At 36.5% G+C, this 16,192-nt stretch overlaps 1 protein-coding gene across 1 annotated transcript in view; it reads right to left on the bottom strand.

The window, feature by feature from the left end:
• The window catches only part of fars2 (phenylalanyl-tRNA synthetase 2, mitochondrial), a 157,298-nt gene that overhangs the window by 69,125 nt on the left and 71,981 nt on the right, over positions 1 to 16,192 (bottom strand). The window contains exon 5 of the mRNA XM_016282709.1: positions 3,469 to 3,629. Coding sequence (XP_016138195.1) covers positions 3,469 to 3,629 — 161 coding nt within the window. The remainder of the gene's footprint in view (positions 1 to 3,468; positions 3,630 to 16,192) is intronic.

Below are 16,192 nucleotides of genomic sequence, written 5' to 3'. Positions count from 1 at the left end.
AGACATACAGAAGGTCATGTGCGCAGAGAAGATCACATACTGTCCTCAAAACACCTCTCCTACGGTCTGTGTGCAACATTTTCACTGCTAATTCAAACAGGCATTCATGCAATTAATGTGCTACAGCAATAAAGAGAAATCACAGTGATAGGAAAAAAAAGGCATTGAAGGTGAAAATATTTTCTCTTATCCCAGTTTAATGTGCAAAGACAACTTGAAGTAATCAAAGATTGGTTTCAGAAAGTGTAAACACTATAGCACTGTACCGATTCCTTAAAAAAAGCTATATTAAAACTATATTAATACAATACATAGGTTTCTGCATTTGTTGTTTTTAGTGCTTTTGTTTAATGTTTGTGCTGACACACACCCCTGACGTATTTACAGTAGATGTCACGTGACACTGGCTCAACCAATGGCATGAGTCAAGGGAGAGGCTGCATGTTTGTCTGACCAATAGCAGATCTGGAGTGTTTGGGAAACCTGTTGAAAACAAATAGCATAATTTTTACTTAAAGGGGTCATATGATGCGATTTCAAGTTTTCTTTTCTCTTTGGAGTGTTACAAGCTCTTGGTGCATAAAGAAGATCTGTAAAGTTGCAAAGACTAAAGTCTCAAATCCAAAGAGATATTCTTTATAAAAGTTAAGAGTCAGCCACGCCCTCCTAAAATGGCTCGTTCTAACACGCCCCCACATATCTACATCACTACGTGGGAAGATTTGCGTAATGTTCACGCAAAGAAAGAAGGCGTAACTTTTATTCTCGCTGTAGTATTGTTGTTGCCGCTGCCATGTCGTGAAGGCGCTGTGTGTTTCATTGTGAAAGTGAAACTACTTTGTTTGGTCTTCCAAAAGAGGACGATATCCGCTTCGTCATGCTTGGAGCTGATCCGTGCTGGTTGCTGAGGAAATACATCCCCTTTGCGCTGTGGATCGCCGGATCGGCTTTCACCGTGGACGAAGCAGAGTCCAGCCCGGGGTCGTCACATTGCCGCAAGGGGCATAGAGGAGAAAATTATTCAGTATGTGGAAAGTAATGTGTTTTTTGAACCTTAAACCACAAACATTTCATTACACCAAATAATGTTCTTTTTAGCAACATCATATGACCCCTTTAAACTACACCTCATCTAGATTGACCTGGATCAGAAAGTTTCTCTGCTCTGCTGCATTTAAACCAGTTTTTTATAGTTTCAATAACCCAAGTCAGCACAAATACACTACTGTTCAAAAGTTGTTGTTTTTTTTTGTAAAGAATCTAATACTTTTTGTTCAGCAAGGACGCATTAAATTGATCAAAAGTGACAGTAAAAACATTTATAACATTACAAAAGATTTTCTATTTCAAATAAACGCTGTTCTTTTGAACTTTCTATTCGTTAAGGAATCCAGAGAAATAAAATGCATCACAGTTTCCATAAAAAATGCGAAGCACCAGAACTGTTTTTGATATTTATTTATCCAAAATTCAAAATAACCAGAAATGTTTCTTGAGGATATCAGCATATTAGAATGATTTCTAAAGGATCATGTGACACTGAAGACTGGAGTAATGATGCTGAAAATTCAGCTTTGCGTCACAAGAATAAATTAAAGATTAAAATATATTCACATAAAAAAAACAGTTCTTTTAAACTGAAATAATATTTCACATTATTCACATTTGTACATGTGAATACCAAGATGCCTGATCATCTGGAAAACCTTGCAATTCAAGTTTAATGAGATTCTCATTTGTATGCCGCTCTATTATATGTCCCTTTTACTTAGAAACAGCAATATTCCCAGCTCAGCATCTGTCTAGAGGGCTGGTTTTATTGGTTGTACCTCAGCGGTACAAAAACAAATCATCGTTGCATTGATTCAGACCTCAGTGAATTTAGTGACAATATTTTCAGACCAGCTGTTTGGATTCAGCTTGCAAAGCTGTGGTCGTCACGGTCTGTGCGCTCGCAGCTATGCTTATGACTGACTATTATGGGATAGCATACTGCGTGTGTTCATTTGACCCCTAGAATAATAGCAACGAGGGAAAACAATACGAGATGGCGAGAGGCGGTGCAGAGAGGAACAGAATATGAATTTGACACATTGGCACTGCAAACCTTAGTGACATCACAAGAGAAATGCACACTGGGAAACATACTGAACCTGGCTGAGATCTAAAGGCCTGTTCACATCAAGAATGATAGCCATCAGGATAACTATGACAATAACTACAGTGTATACTGTGTACAAATTGGAAGTGATTCCAGCAGTATCTTTCCTCTGTATCGTTACTGTTATAGCTGCAGTGTGGATTTCACTATTCTTATACAATTACAGTGAACATTTTGGAATCAGTCCTTTTTTTATGTTTTTAAAAAAGACATATTTTATGCTAACCAAGGCTGCATTTATTTGATCAAAATATGGTAAAAACAGTAATATTGTGAAATATTATTACACTTCAAGATAACTGTTTTCTATTGTAATATCTTGTAAAATTTAATTTATTGCTATGATCAAAGCTGAATTTTCAGCATCATTACTGCAGTCTTCAGTGTCACATGATCCTTCAGAAATCATTCTAATATGCTGATTTGATGTTCAGTTGTTACACCATGAAACTGCATATGAAAATCACATTAATTATTTATCATTAACAGCACCCATGAAATAATAATAATAATAATAATTTGACAACTTACAATGTATAAAAATGATATGGCACATGCATAATTCTGAGCTAACAACAGTTTAATATAAACAGCAACCAAAAGTGAGTTGTCTAAAAGTATACATTGGATTATTTTTTGTCTTTTATGACTAGTCCCACAATGCTCTGGAATGTTTTCAGAAGGCAGAACATGACAGAATATTAGAACAACTTCTAGAATGTTCCCATCACTGCAAAACCAAAAAAAAAATATTTAAAAACAAAAGAAAGAAAATGCTAAATTAGTACAAAAATGATCTGTACTAAACCAATGTTTCATACTTATTGATAGAATACCAAACAATGTTGATGCTAAGTGAAAATAAATAGTACAATATCAAATAGCACCACAGAATTACAGAGGAACCATAAAAAATGAAGTTGACTTAATTACCCCAAAATTTTGAATGGCAGTGTATAATGGTTTCTACAAAATTACTAAACAACACAACTGTTTTCAACAAAATAACAAGAAATTAGCAGCAAATCCACATAATAGAATGATTTCTGAAGGGTTAACTGACACTCAAGACTAGTGAAGTTTCAACTTTGCTATCACAATTTCATTTTAAAATGCATTCAGATACAAAACCCAATTGTTGTAATATTGTTTTGCAACAATATATAATATTTGCACTATATTTTTGATCAAAAAAATCTTAATTACTCAAAACTTTTGACCACTAGTGTGGAATGATTATTACAACCTTATAGTTATTGTGAAGGGCGCTCATGGTTCCTATTTTAGAGAAAGGCTGTAAATCTTACCTGGAAGGTGATGGGCTGATAGATGTCAGACAGGCGGAACTGCTTGAGGAAGCGTTCATCCTCGCTCCAGAAAAGTCGGATATCAGGGATGCCGAACAGAACCATGGCCAGCCTCTCCAGCCCCAGACCAAACGCCCAACCCATCTTATTCCCAGCACCAGCTGCAGAAGAAACGTGGAAAAGCTACTCATTTTATTATTTGTTTCTCAGAGTGTGACATTCTGTCATGAAAAGACAAATGTTTCAACAAGGATGAATGCAACTAGTCAAAACAAATCCACCCGAATCCAAAACCTTGACGTTCTTCTGATGTGTCACAGTGTAAATACAAACCCTTTAAGTCAACCTGAAAGCAAAAAGCACCTTCCCACCTTTCAAGGAACGTTTTTGATGGCATTGTGCATGATTCATCGCTTCATGTTATTCCAAAAAAAAAAAAAAATTGTTTGCTACATAATCTTTCATGAAAACACAATAACTCGCTCCTCTATTTTGGCTCCTCTCCATTTTGATATGTTAAACTATTTCTGTCAGGACCACTATCGTCAAAGATGATTGACAATTAGCATACAGTTTGGATTCTGTTCTGGGCAAGAACTCCCTGCGCATCCATGCAGCCTAGCATGGATGAGAGCAGGGAGAGCAGCGATAACCCCCCCCAGGGTAAACAGAACAGAACCAACATAAATGTATTGCTAATATCGTTAAAGTTCAATAATGTTATGTACACATTTTAGAATTAGTCTGATTCAAGGGAGAATCAGAAGGCTGAATCCTGACTGACAGAGGAGGAGCTGGGGATGGAGGAGGGTAATTAGCTATTGAGCAATGCGAAAACTGCTGATATTACTGAGGGACCTTATATATGAATGCTTAGATAGGTGTCGTATCCCTATGGGTAGATGGGGATCAGCTGAGAGTCAGCTGATGCGAGCTTGACTAACGTGACCTGCCAGAACTAACGCTACGCTTGATTTTACACCAGTCAATCAATTCCCAAATATATTGTTTCTCACTGAATATTCAGTTTCACTCATATGTTAGATGAAGTCAAATATGCCTGAATGAGTTGTCAAAATGGGTTGTGAAAAGTGTTGAGTGTAATGCATTACTACGTTATCAATTACTGTCATTCAAATACTTTGCAATGCCTTGAAAAAGTAAAGTAAGGCATTACTTTTAATTTAATTGTAATTTAATTGCAGTTACTTCTGATGTACTTGTATTAAATACTAGAACAATTATATACAAAAAAATAGTGCTAATGTTAAAATATATGTTTTTAATGTAATACTTTGGTCAGTTCAATAATAAGTTTAGCAATTTTGTATTATTTATTTGAAAGAATTAAAGTCTATCCTTGTTCAACTGGTTGAGGTTGATATGGGATTCAGAAAGTGATTAGTAATAAGTAATTGTGATGAGTGGGGGTGGGAGTAATTGATAATGAGCGACACCTGCACCACTCACCGGTCTCGAGTCCCACGGAGGAGCTCCGGAAGGATAAAAGGAGGAGTGACGACAGTGAAAGACGAGAGAGGACCAGGCCTGAATTTTGTTTTGTGTTTTGTGTGCGGCAGTCGTCCGCGAGGGGCTGCCGCTTTACTTTCATTTTGTGTTTGTTTATTTTATTAAAGTCTTTAAATGTTCGCCGTTCCCGCCTCTTTCTTCCCGTGACTACGAACTGTGTTACATAAGGAGGGACACGCTGTCAGAGAGCCCTCGCTGCTGAGGGGGATCTCGGTGCTGAGGAGATCGGGCAGCAGGAACAAGCGGAGAGACCGCCGGTGGCTGCCCGAGGCAGTGGTGCTGGAATGATGGAAGACGAGGTGGGATGAAGAGCTCGCTGCCGCGCTCCTGGGTCGAGGAGGGGTGGCTGCCGTCCGAGAGGGAGCGGAGGAGTCAGCCCCGTTCGCCAGGAGGCCGGAGCCTGCTGCCGTCCGCTATGATTGGGAAGGAGCAGCGAACGGGGGACTCGCTACCGGCTGCCCTCAACAGGAGGAGCCATCGCCGTCTGCTAGGAGAGAAGCAAGCAAGAGAAGAGGAGAAATGCAGAGAAGAAAAGTTTTTAGAGGAATAATTCAGTTGAGATATCTTGTTGATTGACAGTCAGCGACAGGTCTGTGTGGCTATCGTGTGATCAGTGCCGCTATTTCTGATGTGATTATAGTCATTATGAATTTTTATTTGCTTTACAACCCTGTATGACCTATGGTGAGCGGAAGAGTGAACAAACTGAATTTTCTCCTCTTGTCCGGGCTTTCGCTCTCTCTCTCTCGTGCATCACAGTTTAACCCAGTGAGGCATTCCTTCAGATGTGAGGGAAATGTGCTTTATATGTTAATGAAGGGAATGCTCAGGGGTCAAAGCGCTCAGCCAGACGGAATAAATCTAACCTTCACACGTACAAATCAATCAACTCTCCCTTCCTCTCCCAGGTGGAGACATTAGCGATTCCGATCTCTCACAAGACCGCCATATTAAAATTTACTTTCAAATACTCATTTCACCAATTGCAAAAAACAATAATATACATAAAAATGTTCGTTTTAATTGTCTCCAAGCCTGAATAAGCATGACATGATTTGAGTGGGAGCTTGAATTTGATTTAAATACATGATTTCTCTGAAGAAAATGAAAGCGTTTTTTGCCCATGAAAAAATTAAAGCCACAATAAGTGGCTGTTCTTGGTGTTTTTATTGGCTTTAGTCAACTAAATTTGTTTCGGACCAGTCCACCAAATCAGACTGAAGTGTCTGAAACAGTTCAACAAGCAACACAGATCAACAAGTTACTTAATCAAAACTCACCTGACAGTCACTCCAGCGCGAAATGAGCTAGAACACTGGCATTTATGATCCTATGACACTGGTTTTTAAGAACTCATTCAGTGCTCCAGTTCCTCCAACAGTCACTGAACTGAGGAAAAAGATCGACTCGGACCGAAGACTGATATGTGCATGCATGAACCAAACACATGAATGAAGGTGCGAAATGGATGCTTTTCTCATGGTTTATTTAAAAAGCTGAGCTTATGAACACTAGTTTATTCACTTTATATGCTTTAGAAATGTAAAACAACCATGTTTCACATCATTATTGGGTGCTTCAATAATATAAAGGCATATAGATGATGTCATTGCGTGATTACATAAACAAACTAGTGAATTGAACCAGTTTACTGAAACAAACTATATAAAAGAATGAGTTCAGAAAAGATTTGTATGTCCCCGTTTGCCTGAGGCTCTGGATTACAGGTAATAATGTTATAAATAATGTTCAGTTTCTTGCACAGACTGATCGTTTCGCTTCATAAGACTTCAATATATCATCAGGAGCCACAGGGATTCATTTTGTGTCGCCTGTATATGCTTTTTATTTTACTTTTTAAAGTGAATCACCAAGGACCATGGATTCAGCAAAAAAATCGCATTTACTGTTCTATTGAGAAAAAAGCCCAATTATTTGTATTGTGTCTCAGTATAAACAATCAGATGGATTTCATTGTCAATTTTGCCATTCATTGTGCAACAGGTTATTACGTCAGGTGATTTAAAGACTAAAAGACTGTGTTTGGATTTTGGACAGATTTGGATACTACCCCAATGTAAAAAAAAAAATGTAATCAACGGTGAAACATCCTTTGCTAAAGTGTTAGGAATTGTAAAGATGACTACTACATGACTTTGTGTTGTTATATGAAAACAAATATGACCCTAGACCACAAAACCAGTCATAAGGGTCAATTTTTTTAAATCATCTGAAAGCTGAAAAATAAGCTGTCCATTGGTGGTTTGTTAGGATAGGACAATATTTGGCAGAGATACAACTATTTGAAAATCTGGAATCAGAGCATGCAAAAGAAAATAAAAAATCTAAATATTAATATTAATTAAAATTGCCTTTAAAGTTGTCCAAATTAAGCCCTTAGCAATGCATATTACTAATCAAAAATTAAGTTTTTATATATTTACGGTAGGAAATGTACACAATATCTTCATAAAACATGATCTTTCCTTAATATCCTAATGATTTTTGGCATAAAAGAAAAAATAATGATAATTTTGACCGATACAATGTTTTTTTGGCTATTGCTACAAATATACCCGTGCTGCTTATGACTGTTTTTGTGCTCCAGGGTCACAAATGTGGACAACAAATTAACTAATGATAATCAGACATTTGTCTTGAGCAGCAAATTAGCATATTAGAATGATTTCTGAAGGATCATGTGACACTGAAGACCGGAGAAATGGTGCTAAAAATTCATCTTGCATCACAGGAATAAATTGCATTTTAAAAGTTGAGCAGTTTTTGTACATTTCATCAATGGCGATAGGAAAATGAAAGCCTTTTGCACATTATGAGGCATCATGCACATCCACAGCATGTTCGTAGCGTGACATGAACGCAGTATGAGCAATAGTCACACTGATGCCTGCTTTAGCAAGCACATCTAATTACACGGATGATGATGCAGATGGAAGGAAGACTCCACTAGGGTCGCTTCGACGCCGAGCTTTGGATTGATGGTGGGGCTGATTGCAATCACTCGTCTGTCAGTGGAAATCACGAGCAAATCCAGGGAGATAAAAGAGAGGTGTAAAGCGTTGTGACGGCTAAGAGTGAAGCGGAGGCTAAGTGGATGGGTGCCAACACACACACGGTGAACGCCAGAGACGTCAGCCAGAAGCCGGCACGATCTGAATGACCTCAGACGAACGTATTTGTATTTTCAGAGACGATGATGTCCGATGCACTCGTAGCCAATCGGAGCGTGGGCTGTGTTTGACGGCATTCGCCTCCTGATGACATCAGCAGGGCTAACAGTCCTTGGCAGCTTTGCCGTCCCTACCTGCTAATCCCACATTCTCTTCCCTCATCTCTCTCATTTGGTCCCCTGCATCCCTCCAATGCTCACTCCAGTCTCCCGTTGTCTCTGCTCCCTCGCTATTACTCACTTTACGCCCTTTCATCACCTCCGTCTCAACATGTCCTATATTTCTACCACTTACTATCAGTTTGCTTCTAGTCTTCTCTTGATTCTTTAGTCTCTCAGCACTTCCCTTGTGTGTTTTTTTTTCATGGGGTTGATGTAGATTTGCACTAGTCGCCCCTCACCAGAAACACACCTGCTGTTTTCAGCATTAATAATCATGTTTGACAACAGGCTGGAGTCTCTAAAACAGCCGTCGGCATGCTGGGAAACAGAGCGCTGGTTTAGCTTTGTTTAAGATGCTTGTGTTTGCAGGCTTTGGCTGGGGTCAGAGCATTTTGTTTCAACTAAGGTCTACTTATTAAAGTTTAAAATAGTATTACGCAAACCATCAAATAAATCTGAGTTTGGAAATGAGGAAGCCTAATATGGAGGTGATTCTGGTACCTTAGATATGAGATATGAATTCCAACTAAAAATTAATTCATTAAGTGAAACCCTTTTATGTATGTAAAACAAACAAAACTAAAATTCAATAAAAATAAATAAATACACATATGCATACTAAACAAACAAACAAATGGGCTTTTTGGACTGGAGAAAAAATGCTTTGCATTCTGAAAATGACTGCATGTTTATTTAGTACCTCAAGCTGTTTGATCTCAAAGACCAAGACAAAATTTGTACAGAAAGATGTACAGCATGTTACTAGAAAATAATGTATATGATTAAACATTTATTTATTTATTTATCTACATATATTTAGTAGAAAACAAACTAGCATAAAAAAAATTAAAAAATAAAATAAGAACATTTTGTACTGGAGAAAAATGTATTTTTTAAACCCTTTTTTTGTGTAATACTACAAACATATATTTGGTAGAAAAGAAACCAGCATTCCAAAAAAAAAAAAATGAATGAAATAATAAAATAAAACAAACTGTGAAGCGCTCAGACTTTGAGAGACATTCATTTCACAGTGAGAGAAAGAAAAACAGATCACAAAAGCTAATCATCAGGTATGTCGCTTAAATTACCATTAGAGGAAAACACAGACACCTGCAGTCCACGCAGAGATGGAGAGCCTCATTTATGCTATTATGAACACAAAATTACATTTGCATAGTGAAATTAAAATGGATTTTGCGGGGGGAATATTGGCTCACGCAGCTCCTTACTGAACCATTATCATATATTACACTATAGGTTATTAACTACTGCGGCTGGCTTCGTAATGAAGTGCTTTTGTTACTTTGTGTCGATACAGGGACAGTTAACCATTATTTGAGGGTGAAAACTGTTGAAAATTTTACTTTTACTTGGATGAAAAGGGGAAAATATCACTTGGATTTTGACAAAAACACTAGGGTGGGGGGGGGAAACATGAATATACTATAGTTTATGGCAAAAATAGCAAAAATTACTTCAATACATTTGGTAACACAAAAAGTATAATGCTTCTTCAACATTCAAATACCATGTTTTTAGACATGCACTATGGTCATATCATTGAAGCATCATGAATTGCAATGTTATATATCATTCAGTACCATGGTATTATCATCTGTTCCATCACTGTCCCATGGTACAGTCAAAAAAAAATAAAAAATCAGAAATTATGGTTATTGTTTTAAACTTTTGTAAAATAAAATAAAATAATAGTAATAAACTGAACAAATTAACAAGAAATCAGAAATCATGGCTATTGTATTACAGTTTTGCAAAAAAAAAAAAAAAAATATATATATATATATATAAAATAAAATAAATATAAACATAAAATGACAAAAATATAAAAATAATTACATAAATATAATATAAATATACAATAAATACTGCATGCCTTATCAGACCATGATTTTTTTCCCAGCTAAAGAACTTATTCAGATTTACATTCACCACTAACACAGGTGTCTGGCTGGGTGCTGTGTACTATATCTTTATATATGAGTTCAATAACAGTGCTGAACAAATCAACCTGGAGCATCGCTGGCCAGAAAACCAGAGATGAAGAAAAGGGATGGCGCTTCCATTCATTATTGAATGCTCTAACCATATGAGTGAGGGCAATAACTTTTGTCACACTTGTTTTATTCCTACAGATGATGAGAGGCCGTGTCTTCACGAGCATCACAGGTTTTGCGGAGGAGATGCGGTCATGGGAAAAGCCCAGAGGAGGTTGGAGGCCACGGACGCAGCAACAGGATCTCTCAGTCTGAGGGTCAGCCCCGCGTGTAATGAAAGCACTAGTGATGTGTGACACAGAATACAAAAATCACCACCTAGATGACTAGAATGAAAAGCAGGACTTCTGTGTGACCGTCAAAGCATTTAGACACGGCATAAAATCAACACTTGCCAAACGCCAATTGAGAGTAAAAATCAGCACTGGCAATTATATGAAAGTGTTTTTTCAAATAATTCTAACAATGCCTAAGAACTTGATATGGCTTAGTGCAATTATAAAATTGCAAAAACTGCATAGTAATTATATATATATATATGTGACCCTGGAGCACAAAAGCAGTCTTAAGTAGCACAAGGATATTTGCAGCAATAGCCAAAAATGCATTGTATGGGTCAAAATTATCGATTTTTCTTTTATGCCAAAAATCATTAGGATATTAAGTAAAGATGTTCCTTCATGTTCCATGAAGATATTTAGTAAATGTCCTACCTTAAATATATCAAAACTTAATTTTTGATTAGTAATATGCATTGCTAAGAACTTCAGTTGGACAACTTTAAAAGCGATTTTCTCAATATTTAGATTTTTTTGCACCCTCAGATTCCAGATCTTCAAATAGTTGTATCTCAGCAAAATGTTGTCCTCTCCTAACAAAATTTCGAAAAATTGATACTTAAGACTGGTTTTGTGGTCCCATATGTAATCTGACAAGCTCATGATAATTCCCTGAAGTATTCCACCAAAATAAAAGCCTCTATGCTTCAGCGTTTGAATGCAAAGACCATAAATATTACTATTGCAATATAATAATAATAATAATTGTATTGTTATAAATTAAAATTATTATTATTAAATACTTTACAGTTCAATAGTATTATAATGATTTTACTAATCCGATTAAAAAACAATAGTAATAATAAAAAATTGTAATAACAACAATAATGATAATAATAATAATAATAAACACTAAACAATGAACAAAGTCCTGTTTTTTGTTTTTTTTAGCACAAGGTCATTCAAGGCTTGTTTATTTATTTATTTACTTATGTATGGTCATTTGAAAATGGGTGCAAAATACAATTCTAAAGGTGTTTAATATTTTAATACAGTATGTATGCCATGTAAATGATGTTGAAATAATCAAAATCTATTATTATTATTATTATTATTATTATTATTATTATTAAATACTTTACTTTTTTCCAGCAGATCTGAATGCCAAATTTGGCTGGATTTTTAGAGGAGTAAGAATTGTTATAAACACGTTATAGACAAGTTTATAGCAGAAAAAAGAACAAAGTAGGCAAGTTAAAAGAGATGTAAAACAAATACACCTTGCACTTCCATTTTTTGTTGTCTTTTATCACACTGGCCATATTTAAATCTGGGTTGAAGACATATTTATTTCTCCACAGCCTATGATGTTTTTGGGATGCATAGGGGTTTTATTTGCATGTTTTATAATGACTTATGAGTTCGTTTTTTGCTAATTCTATTTAATTCTGGTATTTACTGTATTTTGTCTTGATTGTAGCACTTTGGTACAACATTTGTTGTTTTTAACTGTGCTTTATAAATACACTTTTTTTTTTTAGATCTTTAAAAATCTATTGGCACACAACTAATTCAATGTCAGTTTTTCTTTGCTTGTTGCTGTTTTCTGCATGTCATGGTCTTTTCGACTAGGACTAAACTTGGAATAATCTAAAAAGTTAACCTCTAAAATGACCAATTTACCCAATTAGCAGTGGGTGCCCAGCGACGTTTAATCTGCTCTGAAATCCTCTGAACTCGAACACTGACCTGCGCTAAAATCTTGGCTGACAGCGTCCTCATTTATCTCCATCTCATTCGGCCGTCCTCTGGAGTCGTTTTTGTTGTGCCATGCTCATTTAGTCCTCTACTTAGAGGACGATGACAACCGAGTTCCTTTTATAAACCACCGCAGCAAGTACAGCTAATTATTCATGAGAGGTTGACAATGTGGCTTAACCTCCTCTAAACGCTGGATAAAAACTAAGCCATGTCGAGTTCCACTTTCACAAAAACTTTTTTCTGTTGCCATTTGCATTTAATCCTCTCCAAATTAAAGGTTGTTTTTGGCGTTGTGTGCATGGTTAGCGCTTCGATACATGCGGCTAATTCTTCACATGACATGCCGTGGTATTATAAAGTGTGCTACCTGTCATAAAGAAGGGCTTTTTGTTTTAATACATTTAATTAATAGTTGCACCTCTGTGAGACACAACCGAAACCTCATATGGATAAACAAATATATTAGCATGCTTGGTTCATTTACAAACTTATTACATCTCAATTAGCATGTCTTGGCTATGCGGGGATGATTGCTCTCTGGTCCCATTGCAGCAGCTGCCTGGGGACACGAAAGCCCAACACTCACGGTGACATATTCATTCTCGTTCCTGTCTTGGAGCTCCACAGTTAGTCTCTGTCTTGCAAACTCAGAGCTGAAAAAGAGCAGTGAACCAGCCGAATTTAGACTAGGTCACGGTCTCGGTCATGACCTGAGCAACGGTTCACTTTAAGCTGCAAAAATTTCCTGTTAAAGCAGTGATATATTGCATAAGACCGGCAGGACTTGAGTATACAGCATGTCATACAACAGCATCGCTGTCTTATTGATGCTGATTGCTTGGCACAAGTTCAAAGGGTATTGTATTGATTATTTTTCTGGAACTGGGGTACGTTTAATGAAGAGGCTAAAAAACTCAACAATGGTAAGTGAAATGCGGTTCTTAAAGTGATAGTTCATGTAAAAATTAGACATTTCTGAACATTTATTCACCCACAGACCATCCAAGATGTACGAGTTTGTTTCTTCATCTGAATAGTTTTGAGAAATGTAGCACTGCATCAGTGTCTCAGCAGTGGATGCTCTGCAGTGAATGGGTGCCGTCAGAATGAGAGTCCAAACAGCTGATAAAAACATCACAATAATCCACACCACTCCAGTCCATCAGTAATGTATTGTGAAGTGAAAAGCTGAGTGTTTGTAAGAAACAAATACATTATAAAGACGTTTTAAATTAAAACAGTCACTTCTGGCCAAAACATGACTCCATCCATTTAATCCATAATGACACTTCCTCCAGTGAAAAAGTCCATCTCCTGTTGTCTCTCACATCAAAAGTGTTTTTTGGACTGTTTTAAACATTCATAAACATTGCTTGATCAGTGCATATTTCTCTCCTGATTCAGACGAGACGACTTTTTCACTGGAGAAAGCAATATTATGCATAGAGGACACGTTTTCTTAATGATGGATTTGTTTCTTACAAACACGCAGCTTTTCACTTCTCAAGACATTACTGATGGACTGGAGAGGTGTGGGTTACTTGTGGATTATTGTGATGTTTTTATCAGCTGTTTGGACTCTCATTCTGACGGCACCCATTCACTGCAGAGCATCCACTGCTGAGACACTGATGCAATGCTACATTTCTCTGAATATTCTCGGACACACCGTGGGTGAGTAAATTCTCTGCAAATTTTCATTTTTGGGTGAACTATTTCTTTAACCTTCAAATTTTGATAATCAACCTCAGGAGAAATTTATAAAAACACAGCTCAAACACTGATTTGCTATTAGCAATAAACAATCTATTAATCTAAATAGCAATAAATGAATCTAAATTAAACGGACAATGTTAATTACATTTGGAAGATAAACTAAATCAGAAATAAATAAGAAAGGACTTCAGAAAAGATTTTAAATGTAATGTGATTTCGTATCACATTTAGCATTTAATGCGATTTTACTACAGCAACAATAACTGTAGTTACTATACGGAAATTTGTTCAAAACTATACCATGGTAAAATGTTGTTATTAGACAAACAAACAAAAAAACAAACGCACACACACACACACACACACCAGAATGGGTAACAAGGTTGACAATTCAGCTTAAATTAAGCTGTCACTAATATGTGCTAATTTGACATGTAGTAATTGACAGACTCTCATTGTTTCAAACTAACTGAACTTCAAGAAATCTGTATGACATACCATACTAAAAAAAACAACAACTGAAGAGTTTCCAATCTCAAAACTGAGCTGTGAACCAGGTCACAGTCTAGGACATTTTCTGCTGAACTGGGTGAAAATTCCTGCGAAAGCCATGTGACAAGCTGCATAAAATGGGCCATCACTTTCATAAATACAACCATATATACAATAACAAGTTTTGAATCTAAATGAAAATTTGTGTACATCAGTTTGTGAGAAACTTACCTTGCTTTACTGGTAGAAAGCTGGAACATGCACTGAACACAATGACACATCTAAGACATATTTAAGTGACAGATGACTCTCCAGCACATCTATTAAAGTGCAAAATATAAGTGGTTTTTGAAAATTAACTTTGGGCTTTGTTCTCATTATTATTATTTTTTATGTCTGAAAAGTTGGAAAGGGACACAAGGGTGATAAAAGACCCCAATTACAAGACTGCTGATCAAATTCAATCATTATGTATATTAATTAATTCTCCAGGCTTGTGCAATATCAATTTTATGCTCTCAATCCACTTGATTTGGCAGCTTTGCATTCCATTAGCATCTATTTCCAACAACTACCATTAATTCTTAATTACCCAGTTATGCATTCATTCTTTCCTCGCTTTGCTTTGTTGTTTCAAATGAAGCACAACAGATATATTGCATTGTGGGTAGGGATGGATCCGGCCATAATAATGACCACTGGCCATGAATCTGCGGATGAAATTCAACAAGAGGGTGCACGACATGACTTAATATTCAATTTCATCTAAATATTCTCTTTGATAATACAGTTAAGGGCATCTTTTTGTCCATAAATTCAGATTACAGGTTGTAAACACTAAATATGCAAAATCACCACCTGGTCCCATAAATATTAGATGGAGATGTTCTGATGTGAAGGGAATTAACATGTTAGCCCATCTAACTAAACAGGCAAATGAGTCTGCACTTGTCCCTGAAGTGTTAAAAACGGGATGCAACAAATTTGTCTAAACGGCTCTCATTAACGAACGGTTCAATAGTGGAAACTGCGAAAAATCCCAGCATATGGTTGTACTTTGACTGTTGCTATGACACTGAACTTGCATATTGCTGTAGTAATCGAAGAAATTGCAGTGAGATGGAAATGATTGATTTGCTCAGTCTTCCCTAAGTTCACACAGTCCTGGCTTATAAATATGCAGCAAAGCCAAACAACTGGATCGACGGCTGGTATAATTATATAGCAGAGCGAGAGTGAAACAATGATATCAAGCAAACGATCAACCACGGAGCGCAATGCTTACAGAATGCCTACCTACAGTCATACATATCCATCTAATTCATACATTATTCATTCTTCTCAACCAGTGAGTCTATAAATTCTCTATTAAACAATAAAATAATGTCACTGCAAGCAGCAATCAGTGGGTTTAGAGGGGACACAAAAAATGCCTTAAATGGGACATTTGGCATGCTGTGGATACTGTCTCTATAGTATTCACAATTGTACAAGGTTTACTTGAAGATGTTGAGATGTCTGAAGCATGTCATGTTCATCCTGATGTTGCATTGATTGCACACACCGCTTTTACAAGA

This window comes from Sinocyclocheilus grahami, unplaced genomic scaffold (assembly GCF_001515645.1).
Source record: "Sinocyclocheilus grahami isolate Dianchi unplaced genomic scaffold, SAMN03320097.WGS_v1.1 scaffold164.1, whole genome shotgun sequence".
NCBI lineage: Eukaryota > Metazoa > Chordata > Actinopteri > Cypriniformes > Cyprinidae > Sinocyclocheilus > Sinocyclocheilus grahami.
Note: the sequence above shows the minus strand (reverse complement) of the source record. Positions and strands in the feature narration are given on the sequence as shown.